The 12,727-nt window shown below is 32.5% G+C and overlaps 1 protein-coding gene across 1 annotated transcript in view; it reads left to right on the forward strand.

Moving 5' to 3' along the window:
- The window catches only part of dock3 (dedicator of cytokinesis 3), a 188,994-nt gene that overhangs the window by 64,455 nt on the left and 111,812 nt on the right, over positions 1–12,727 (forward strand). Inside the window, exon 4 of the mRNA XM_081385563.1 lies at positions 10,638–10,693. Within this exon, the coding sequence (XP_081241689.1) occupies positions 10,638–10,693 (56 nt within the window). The remainder of the gene's footprint in view (positions 1–10,637; positions 10,694–12,727) is intronic.

The raw sequence follows: 12,727 nt of genomic DNA on the forward strand, positions 1-12,727 counted from the left end.
ATTATGCTAATATGAATTTAGGGGGTTAATGGTGTGCTTAATTAATATATATATATTTTTTATATATATATATGTTATGTTTTATTTTACAGTATGTAACAGACATAACATAATTAATAATGTTATCATATTTATTTATATTTTTTTATTTTATTGTTATTATATATTTTATTTATTTATTTATTTATTTTGCTAATGAGAATTTGGGGGTTGAGGATGTGCTTAATTGTCATTAAGATTTTTACGCTATTTTTCATTTTATTCTAATTTATTTTATTTTATCAACTTTTATAAATTAATTGTTATTAAGTTTTTCAATTTATTTTCTATAAAAAAAAATTGAAATGGAAATTTTGGGGTTGAAGGTATGTTCAATTTTTGTAAAATTGTATTTTATTTTATTTAAAATTACAGATACAATATTTATAATATTATTAATAATGTTATAATATTTATTATAGTTTGAGTGCCAAATAAAATATGTTGCTTTCATTTAGGTCTACAAACGTTTTTATAAAATGACAAAAATGTAATACCACATTTGCTGTATATATTTGCCATGCACTTTTAACCAAAGTGACTTAAATTGCTTTCTAAGTATACATTTTATTAGTTGATGCATTTCCTGGGAACTGAACCCATGACCTTGGCATTTCTATCTAATTGGCTTGACTTCTAACATTCATTCTGCTTGTATGTTGCCCGACCTCACATCATCTGTTAAAAAGAGAAGACATGACATATATAACTGCCTTAAAGACAGGAAAAACAAACAGCCTGCAAGATTAGCACAGACAACACAATGAGCCAAACAATATTTGATTGACATGCGGGTGAAAATTTCTGAATGCCTGTGCAGCTGGCTCTTGACTACAAGTACTGACAAACAGACAAAACACACTTGCGATATAATGAAAGCTTTTCCTGAACACTTTGTCCAAGACATAATTTTTTTTTCTTTGCTAAATTACACACTTTTCACTCACAATTATGTCAATTTCATATTCTCTATTGTGCAAACTCTGTAACAAAAGATAGAGTGTGGGAAGTGTTTATACATTATTTCTACTCTTTTGGAGTCATTGAATTACTTGGACAAACTTTAGAATTTTAGAGTATTTTATGAAATAATGGCAGTCCAAATGAAAGTGAAGACAAGCCATACGCCCACATACTTCTATATATACACTACCATTTAAAAGTTTGATGTTGCTAAGTTTCTGCATTAAGTCTCTTATGCTCACATTATTTATATACTCACATTATTTATTTATATATATTAGATTATATGACATTATTTTGTAACATTATAAATATCTTTACTGTCAGTTTTGATCGATTTAATAGACCTTTTCTGAATAAAAGTAGATTTCTCTAAAAAAAAAAAAAAAAAGATCGTACTAACCCAAAACTTTCGAACGGTAGTGTAAGTAAATATTCTGTTATAAACTTAAAATGTTTTTTTTTTATACTTACTGTATTATAAATCACATATAGTTCATTTTATTCCATTGGTTTTGATTCTAAGACATAATTTGTCCATGTGCAGTCCATTTTCAAATGCTTTACTCCGAATCAAACTTTTTTTTAACGATTTAGAGCCGTTTATGTGAGAAAAACAGAAAAAAAAAAAAATTTGAGTCTACACCACTGACAACGCAGGTTTTTAGACTTTTCCACGCTGAAATCTGGGACGTTCTTCTCCACAGAAGGAGAGTTGCTATTCCAGAATCCAGGCCACTGTCGGCCGGGTCTCCGGAGAGAAATTCCTGCCGATTAGAACAGATCATTACTCCTCATGGCAGAGGGAAAAGCAACCTGCGGCGCACAGGGAGGGAGAGAGGTCAACAGAGAGGGTCTATAGACGACCCTTCACACAAAACCTGCCTTTTTTATCAAGATGAATGAGGGCAGGGAAAGATAAAACCTGACGTATTGGTGTCTCTGCCTTGTCATCGCCTCTGTAAAAGCCTCTCTAGGGGTCAGCCGGCAAATCTTGATTTCCTGTAGCTGTTTTTGGCTGTTATGCTATTTTTAGTTCCTTCAGTTTCTCTCTCGTGTTTTGCTAACAAACATAGATCAGTAGTTCAGTCATATATGGACATTTATAAACCATTTCTTGATAAATGAAGAATGCTCATCAAAGCTGCATTTATTTGATCAAAAATACAGTAAAAATAGTAAATATTATTGCAATTTAAAATAACCGTTTTCTATTTAAATATATTTTAAAATGTAATGTATTCCTGTGATCAAAGCTGAATTTTCAGCATCATTCCTCCAGTCTTCAGTCACATGATCCTTCAGAAATCATTCTAATATGATGATTTGATGATGATTTCAAGAAACATTTCTTATTATTATCAATGTTGAAAGCTTCTGAGAATTGAGAAAGGTCCATTAATTATATCATTTTTAATATTAATATACATTTATGCAACATTCTATAGTGTGTAATGTTGCTGTTTAAGCCTGAAAATGTCTTATAATGTGCAATACTTAAATCAAAACTACAATAAGACGAATAGTATCCTTTTTTAAATAAATATAATGCATTTTAGGAAGTAATTTGATGGCAGTTTTACTCAGCTGTCATTCAGAAGTCAGTATTAATGAATGTCAAGAGCAGTGCGCAGTGGGATAGTCGGCTTTCAGAAGCTTTTAATTATTTACACGCCTGCTAAAACTGGAAACCTTGAAGCTGTCTGGCCTACAAAGAACTGCAAGATCACCTTCATCACTGTATATGTTTATCAAGTTAGAGAGGAGCTTAATCCAGCTCATTAAACTCATCCGCTCCCTAAAATTAATACTCGTCATATGCCAAAAAGTGAGTAAATTGGCTTTGACATGTTTGTTAGACTCAGTTTTCACTCCAAAACTAAATGTTGAGACACATACGTGGAATATTCCTCGTTTTGAGCTGGCAAAACAAAACATTGCATTCAACTTACAAAATATGACATATTTTATGAGAGAAACAAAACGTTCAGTTGGAAATAATGTAGGGCAGGACTTCATTTTATTGAATGGGGAATAGAGGGTTATGATATTCATACTTAATATTGTTTTCAGCTGAAAAGTTATTTACGAGTCGGAGAAAGATATTACATTTTGATGAAAAACAAGCATTTTTTTTTTCCTTGGGAATAACTTGGACTGATAAATTATGCGCTGTAAGACCAGGAACATTTATTAGGAAAGTAAATACTCAATTTTTATTTCTTTAAGCAAACAAATATTAGTGTTATCAAGAGAACAATTACCGTCAGGAGAGATTCTGACGCACGGAAGCTGCTCGCTATCTTTCTTCGCTCTTTATCCGCTTGCAGTGGGATTGCTATTGTTATTTGTCTCGGCGCTGACCTTTTCTGCTAAACGAGCATTAGGCTGCTGAGAGCGAGGGAAGGGAAGCACACTCATCTTTGTTTGGCCCTCTAACTGAGAGCAGAGCTGTTAGTTACAGGTCAGCAGTCCTACCCGTACGCCTATAAACTCACATGCACTACCTGCCATGGATACAAATGTACCGGAATACACAGAGTGAACGTTTGAAAGGTGGATGTTATGTCTAGCAGAGCATTTATATCAGAAAACCTTTATGTAAGACCACCGCACTGAGCTGAGATCCGTCAGTTATATTCTTAGCCTACACAGTTTGGCCATTTTGAGAAAATTGTAGAAAAACTTAAGTATGTTTTGATTAAACTGTGGTCACAATTTAGTAAAATGAGAACGATTATTAATTTGGGGGGGGGGGGACGCACTGCAAGTAGCGCGAGTTACATAATCAGATTAATTTTTTTCAAGTAACTTGTGAAGTAACACATTACTTTTAAATTTACAAGAAAATATCTGAGTTACATATATAAATAAGTAACGCAAATGCACTTGTTAATAATGTCAAATTTAAAGTTTTACTTTTAAGTATACTAAATTGCAACTATACAGTAATAAATTGTATTTTAGTTCATAAATGCTTGTTTGGCAGTGTACTTTATGTGTATATCAGTCAATAGAAGTAATTATGAAATTACATATAAAGATGTACTTAAGTCCTACTTAAGTGTGTCAAAAAGCACATTTAAGATGAGCTTATTGCGTTTGGTATAAAGTTTAAACTATAATACATTCAATTGTAAATAACATGCAATTAATTGTCCAAAACATTATATTCAGTTCACTTTTAAGTGTATTGTTTTGAAGTATTTTAATTCTGAAATAAGTACTCTTTTTAAAAGTATGCTAAAGTGTATTTCTGTTTCTTAAGAGTTAGACCAACCTTTTATTTTTGTGTTTTTTGTTCATTAAAATATTAGCTTTGATGATAGTGTAAAAAAAAATCACAAGCATATAAACTGATTTAATCACTCCTAAAAAAAAATCACTTTTAGCACATAAACAGACTTAAAAACTGCTCTGAGAAACACAGATTACACAGATTACACTACACAGATTTTTGTCCAATCAGATGCTTGCCCCTCCCCCATATTCAACATAAAATATAGTGTGCATTCAAGCCATGTCGTAATTACTGTAATTATGTTAGTAATTCACACCCTTGTAGAACTCACAACTTGTAAACTGGGAAGCTTCGGCTTGTACCATGTGACCTCTATACGTTACATATTGTCATCTCAAAATAACCGTAATTATGGCATGGCGTGAACACAGCTATATTGTCTGAAAACAAGTGTTATTATCTTACACAATTTTGCTTCTCAAGTAAATTTACTTAAGGTTGTTTAAATAATGTTATTTTGGCTATATGTTCAGCTAGTTAGCATGCTAGTTTGTGTTACAACACATTTTTTACCGTTTGTCTTACTGTTTTTTACTTTCATTCTTCAAAAATGTTGTTTCATTTATAATTGTGTGAAACACTTAAAATACATTGAAAGATAGGATTTCATTGAGGATTTGAGGAAAATTTTCAAAGTGCGTATCATAAACTTGCATGCTGCACGCTAGCTAGCAGTGTGTTTGTTTATTCATGGTTACATTAAATGTGACTCATTTTGTTCCTGTGAGTCATTCGTCTATCAGGAGATATCAAGAGATATCTTCTGTTCAACATGGCCGCAATGTTAATGTAAAGCACTTTCTTTACAACATGTGGAGTTAAGTGATATCCGTGCCAGAGGTTTATTCCCACGGCTTACTGTTTCCCATTTGCATGCTAGCTTTTGGTTTAGCAAACTTGGGTTGTTCATATTAGCTTGACCCTGCCAAGTCAAGATTCTTAAAGGAGAACTGCTCACATGCTAATATGGATGTGGATTATGATTTTTCAAAGCTTTATTGTCTCATTAGAGGAGCTGGGTGGCTTAAAGTTCATCTTACAGGCCTAAAGCAGATTTTCCAACTTCCTACTTGGAAAAGCTCAATAGTACGCCAGTTAAGGTTGGATTTAAAACTCTGAAACTTAAACGCACAGATGTTCCTTCATTAAATGAACCTGTTTTATAAATGTTTGCAGGAGTGTGAAAAACAGTAACTTGTAATCTGTTGATAATCATACACCTGCAGAACAAAAGCTAGCATTGGTCTGCATGTTTTTTTGTTTTGTTGTTTTTTTGGCGTGAGATTTTAAACACCTGCAAAGCTAAGGGAGATTTTACCATTTTGTCATCAAGTGTTGGGAAATATAACATACTTTTATAGTTGAAAGTCAGAGATATCAAACTGGAAAATCTGACTTTGGATGAAATGCTGGATTAGCTGTAAAAGCCTATTAGCAGTACATGACAGAATTTTAGTTGTTCCTCAGAGGTTTTAATATAACTTTGAGACCGTAATTTATGGTAATTTACACTAAACATTACTGACATTACTGATTTATTAATATGCAAGTTGCATGATAGTTTTTTATATTATATTATATTACAGTATTATGTTATGTTACGTTACGCTACGTTACTCTACATTACGCTACGCTACACTACGCTACGCTACGTTATATTATATTACTTTGGTATTTGTTTTATCACTGGCCCTTTAAAGCATTTCTTCCTGACTCGGCTGTCACTTTCACTGTCCTTCATGACACATGCTGCTTTATTTCCAGCACTCTGTTCTGGTGCTCAGGATAAAAATAATAAAATAAAAGATATGCTTCTGGCACACACAAACACTGATAACATGAGTTTCAGCAGATGGAGCTGATGTGTACACACTCACACACATCTGTGCCGCCGCAGGGCCTACAATAACATCTCGTCTCAGTTCAGCTCATATAGAGCCGCTGTATTATCTGCCTCAAAAATGGAAGCTGAACGCAGGATAAAATGACAATGCTTGAGATGTGGATCAGCGCGTTATTCACACGCAGTCTGGAAATGCCACACGCCACGCCTGAATTATTAATCAAACCGACAAGGCGTCTTCAAGTCTTTTTGGTAACCCGTTTTCTGTTCTTACTCCTTTTGTTAAGTTTCTTAGTCCTGTTTGATTTAAAAAAAGAAGATTTTTTGGCATTAAGGTAAATCACATAAAACCTGTGAAGAACTTGTCACGGTCAAATCATTTTCTTTTTTGCTGTTACATTTTCCATTATTTCTTTATTTTTTGGCATGAATTTATGGTAATTTGTGGAATTATTGTAATACTTATATTATTTATCATTCATGTCCCAATGAAGCACATTTTACACAACTGTCATTACCATAATGCAACAAAATCTAAAATAAATAGTTAAAAAGAACTGCATTTATTCAATACAGAAATCTGTTCTAACAATATAAATCTTTACTATCACTTTTTTTTATCAATTTAGCTCATCCTTGCTGAATAAAAGTAATAATTTCTTTCAAAAAAAATAAAGAAAATTAAATAACTGAGCCCAAACTTTTGAACGATAGTGTATATTGTTACAAAATATTTCTATTTGAAATGTATGCTGTTCTTATTAAAACTATTTAATTCATTAAAGAATCCTGAAAAAGTATCATAGGTTATTATATATATATATATATATATATATATATATATATATTAAGCAGCACAACTGTTTCCTACATTTATAATAAATCATCATATTAGAATGATTTCTGAAGGATCATGTGACTTGAGTAATAATACTGAAAATACAGCTTTAATCACAGGAATAACTTGTATTTTAAAGTTAATTAAAATAGAAAACCATTATTTTAAATTGTTATAATATTTTACAATATTACTGTTTTTTATTTTATTTTTATTTTTGATCAAATAAATGCAGGCTTGATGAGCAAAAAAGACTTTTTAATATTCAAATACATTACAAATAGTAACATTTCCAAACGTACTGTTTATTTGAATGTGCTCTAAAGTATCATAGCAGTGATTGTTGTAAATTGTAATTGTTATAAAAATAAAATAAATACCTAATTTATTACGGTAATGAGAATTTGGGTTGAAAATTTGGGTATATATATATTAGCTTCTAGGGATGAAATAAAAACATGTTTTCATTGACATAACTGACATTTCTCCTAAAGGGGAATTTTGTTTATCATCTTTTTTTTTTTTTACACAACCGTTATTACCATAATTCACCAAAATCCCACCACTTTTTTGGAAAATAGAAAAAGAAAAAGAAAAGAACTAATAATAATGTCTGAACACATTACGGTTATGAGGAATTTGGGGTGACATTATTACCAAGGGGTATTGTGTCAGTGATTTAGCTTTTAATTGAAAATGCATGCATTTCTAAAATGTTTGTAATTCACATGACCAACATGAAAAGAGCTCTCCTCAAGCAATAGGAGGTCTTCATGTATGACTGTAAGAGGCGATTAGCAAGTGGCCGCCCATCTCGTGAAGACTAACATATGCTGGTTTGTCATCCTTGCACATGGAAGCCTTCCTCCAGCAGATGGAGGTTTGTTCGAGAGCATTTGGTGTCCTCAATTACTAATTATCCTGACCTTTGAAAGGGAAGAGCGAAGACAATTAGACAACTGTATGTGGCAAGAAACTCCACCATCTGGATTCTTCCGCTGAGATGTTTGTGTGGCATGTTCTGTGCATCCCCAGAGGAGGAAAACATCAAAAACGAGATCTCTTTAACATCTCAAATGTTTCTCCAAGACATAAATGAGATTACTTTAACATCAACTAAAACTAAAGACCTGATGGTCTCATATTTGTCTCCTCGTAAAGTTTCAGACAAGATCTCAACAACATCACACTTAGGCTCAGATTTTTCTCAGCTAGAGGAGATCTCACATTTATCTCTTTTGAAGTTTAGAAGAGAACTCAACAACTTTCTATACAATCCCTAAATTCAAAGTTTAAGTCTATATTAAGAGTGAAGTTATGCTGAAGTTAGGTTAACATTACTCTTAATTGCTGACAAACAAGAGGAGACAAATGTAAGAGTATCTGTGTATCTGGTGAAAGAGAAAAATATGAGCAGAGTGTGTGTTATTATTGGCATTTTAGGAGAAACATCTGAAATGCTGTTGATACTAAAATGAGAGATATATGAGAATCATAACTAAGTCTCCTGAGCTTAGGAAAAACAACCACTGAGCAATATTTTTTTCCTTTGGGTCCGTACAAATTACTGTTCTAAAGCAACTTACATGATTAATTATGTTTTTATATCCCCTGAATTCCTTAGATTGATCACTTTTTGAATAAAGTTGAATAAACTGAATAGTTGAATGAATACAATGTTTTCCTTGTCAAGATTCAATGTGTTGTAAATCTAAAATGTTTGTTCTGGACAGCAATAAAAATACAAAGCAAATGAAGACTTTTGGTTAAGTCTCAGGTTTTGGTTTCAGAACAGATTTTAAATGTCTCAAACTGTGCTCAGATTTTCCTAGATACTACAATTTGCAAACAAAAGTCAGAAATGTCAACTACATTTTGCTTAAAAGAAGTGTAAAAGATTATTTTCACGACAAGTACAATTTACACATTTGTGATTACCGTAATGCAACAAAATCTCAGAAAAGAATATATTTTGAAAAATGTTCACCTGTTTTTGTGCCTATAATGAAAGTCAGTGGGGTTTAAAACAGCATTTGAACTCTTTGAATTTGAATTTGTGTAGACAAACAAAGTGAGACTAAACGAAACTAAACAAAGCAAACTGCACAAAACGGAACAAAACAAAATGAAATGCTCTAAATGAAACAAATAAAACGCACAAAACCACGAAATGCACAAAACAAAGCTCACAAAACAAAACGAAACAAACAAAACAAAACACAAAACAACAAAATGCACAAAACAAAGCTCACAAAACAAAATGAAACAAACTAAACAAAACACACAAAACAACGAAATACACAAAACAGAGAAATTCACAAAACAAAACAAAACTCAGAAAGCAAAAGGAAACAAACAAAACAACATACAAAACGAAACAGACAAAACAACACAAAACAAAATGAAATTCACAAAACAACACACAAAACCAGAAAAAGCACAAAACCAAACAATGCATAAAACAAAACGAAACTCTCAAAACAAAATGAAATTCACAAAACAAAATGAAACCAACAAAACAAAATAACACAAAATGAAATGAACAAAACAAAAATAAATTCACAAAACAAAACTCAGAAAACAAAACAACACAAAATGAAACAGACAAAACAACAAACAAAACAAAATGAAATTCACAAAACAAAACAACACACAAAACAAACTGCACAAAACAAAGCTCACAAAACAAAACAAACAAAACAAAACACAAAACAACAAAATGCACAAAACAAAGCTCACAAAACAAAATGAAAAACTAAACAAAACTACGAAATACACAAAACAGAGAAATTCACAAAACAAAACTCAGAAAGCAAAATGAAACAAACAAAACAACATACAAAACGAAACAGACAAAACAACACAAAACAAAATGAAATTCACAAAACAACACACAAAACCAGAAAAAGCACAAAACCAAACAATGCATAAAACGAAACTCTCAAAACAAAATGAAATTCACAAAACAAAATGAAACCAACAAAACAAAATAACACAAAATGAAATGAACAAAACAAAAATAAATTCACAAAACAAAACTCAGAAAACAAAACAACACACAAAATGAAACAGACAAAACAACAAACAAAACAAAATGAAATTCACAAAACAAAACAACACACAAAACAAACTGCACAAAACAAAACGAAATTCACAACACACAAAACAAAACACAAAATGAAACAAAACACTGAGGACATTTTCAGAATACCTTCTTTTGTGTACAGACATGAGGATGAGGAAATTTATTATTTTTGATGTTTTTTTGTTGTTGTTTTTTTTTTGGGTGAACTATCTCTTTAAGTCATGATAGTTCATATTCAGCTGTCCCTGCTTCCACTACACTCCTGACACTGATATTAGGCAAGTATGAGCACTCTGAGAAGAACGACTCCTCTTCTTCGGAGGAGGAACTTGAGCTTTGACACGTCTAGTCGAGGAACCAGGAACTTCCCGAGATTGATTCCGCCTCAAGCAATATAAGCACATCAAGTAAAGATTATGACATGGTCTTCATCCAGCAGGGCCACTGAATCATATTCTGCTTGGTCACATTCCCAGAGACGCCCATGGCTGAGCGTCCACTCGCTCTCTCCATGGAAGCTTATAGTCGCAGAAGCAGAGATGTAATCTTCTTCCCTTTTGTTTCGCAGGGAATCTTCCCAGCCGGCTACGTCCACTTGAAGAAGGCTATCGTCGCTAACAGAGGGTAAGTGTCCTTATACTGAATTATGTCAAGCTGTTCCCTCAATAGAGAACAAATGGGTCGGAGAGAGACACAGAGATAGACGGATTTTTATTCATTTATCTCAATCCTGTTATTCCCCTTCTCCTATCCTACTGTCCTCATGAGTTTCGTCACATGTCTGAAATGCTGAGATTTAATCTTTCGGAAGCTCTTTTACTCTCATTTTCTCTGTTAAATATTTTCTACAGATATTGAGTGGTTTGTGGTTCAAACACTTAATTTATTGTATGGCATTTTGTGGGATATAATTGATTCATAATTGAAAGAGGTTTATATCATCTTCCCTTGTGGAAAATAAGTGCACTTAATTGTTGAATGTGCACTTCAAAAGGATATTTTTTTAAAACTGTACAGATAATATTAATTAAATAAAAGGCCTTGTCACAGTGCGTCAATGAACAATGTTTACTCGTTCTATGTGTTACCTGGACTGAGAGATTTCACGTTTATTTGTCAGAAAAGTACTTTAAACAGCTCCAGGGCTTTCGTAAAAACTACAGATTATGATTTTTCTTTAATTTTTGAATCCTCGCCCACGGACCGTCAGATCAGCAGAGGGTTATTAACAAAACAGTTATTGTAAGGGTAAGTTTTTCACTGAAAATTGTATCGTACTATGTATACTCAATAAAATAAGTATTAGTGTACTTTAAAGAAGTACTAACACGACTAACACTTAAACACATGTAAAGTACTTTATTACAATTTTATCTGCAGTGTGTTGTTTGATAATACATTTAAAGTTCAAATATTTTAAATGTTTTGAATTGCAACTTCATCATTATAAATGCATAATTAGAATATATATAATATATTTAAATACATGAGATACAATTTTCAATAGAAACACATTTTAGTTTAATATTTACCTTAATTTTTTAAATACCACTATTCGTTTAATTAAATAGTAACGTTACCATAATGTTTGCAAAGTGCTAAAATGGAATGTTCCCTTAAAGGAGAACTCCGGTCAATTTTAACATTGAGCTCATTTTTTTGTACATTTGGAGTGCTGTCAGTACAGAAAACAACGACAAAAATCGGTGTTGCTTACACCGAGTTATTCTATTTTTAAAATTTCCACCCTGTTGACTTCAATGGGGCAAGTTTTAAACCTGCTTTTACCCTCTTAACATCCTTGATGTGTCATTACAAGTGCACAGAAAATGTGAGTGATTCCTTCTGAGTGAACGCGGGTGAATCTGACTGCAGTAGATGTGAAAGATATGAATAAAAATGATTTTATTTAAGCCAGCGCAAATACCTGTGTTTACATCCTGTTTTTCGGTTGAAGTCCAAAGTAGTCGATTGCCGAGTTCACGCGTATATGTTTAGTTACCTATGATCACGCACGTGAACTCGGCAATCGATTACTGTGGACTTCAACCGAAAAACAGGATGTAAACACAGGTATTTGCGCTGGCTTAAATAAAATCATTTTTATACATATCTTTCACATCTACTGCAGTCAGATTCACTCGTGTTCACTCAGAAGGAATCACTCACATGGCTGGACACTTGTAATGACACATCAAGGATGTTAAGAGGCTAAAAGCAGGTTTAAAACTTGCCCCATTGAAGTCAACAGGGTGCAAATTTTAAAAATAGAATAACTCGGTGTAGGCAACACCGATTTTTGTCGTTGTTTTCTGTACTGACAGCACTCCAAATGTACAAAAAAATGAGCTCAATGTTAAAATTGACCGGAGTTCTCCTTTAACGTTCGGATTACCAAGAAAATACACTTTTAAAACATTTAAACGTACAGAAAGTATGCTTTCATAACCCTATATGTACATCAGCAAAACATTTTCAGAACTAATTTTTGAGAAGAAAACTTTGAGAGTTCAAGAAAGGTCAGGATAAGACGCAGCCTATGTGTGCTTGCACGTGTGCAGCGTAAAAAGAGAGAGAATGGGAAACAGTGAGCAAAAAAAAAAAAAAGAAGAAGAAAGAAACTCAGGGCTGCCTCTCCCAGTGGGAACTCACTTCTGA

Source organism: Scardinius erythrophthalmus, assembly GCF_964197995.2.
Source record: "Scardinius erythrophthalmus genome assembly, chromosome: 14".
In the NCBI taxonomy this organism is placed as follows: Eukaryota; Metazoa; Chordata; class Actinopteri; order Cypriniformes; family Leuciscidae; genus Scardinius; species Scardinius erythrophthalmus.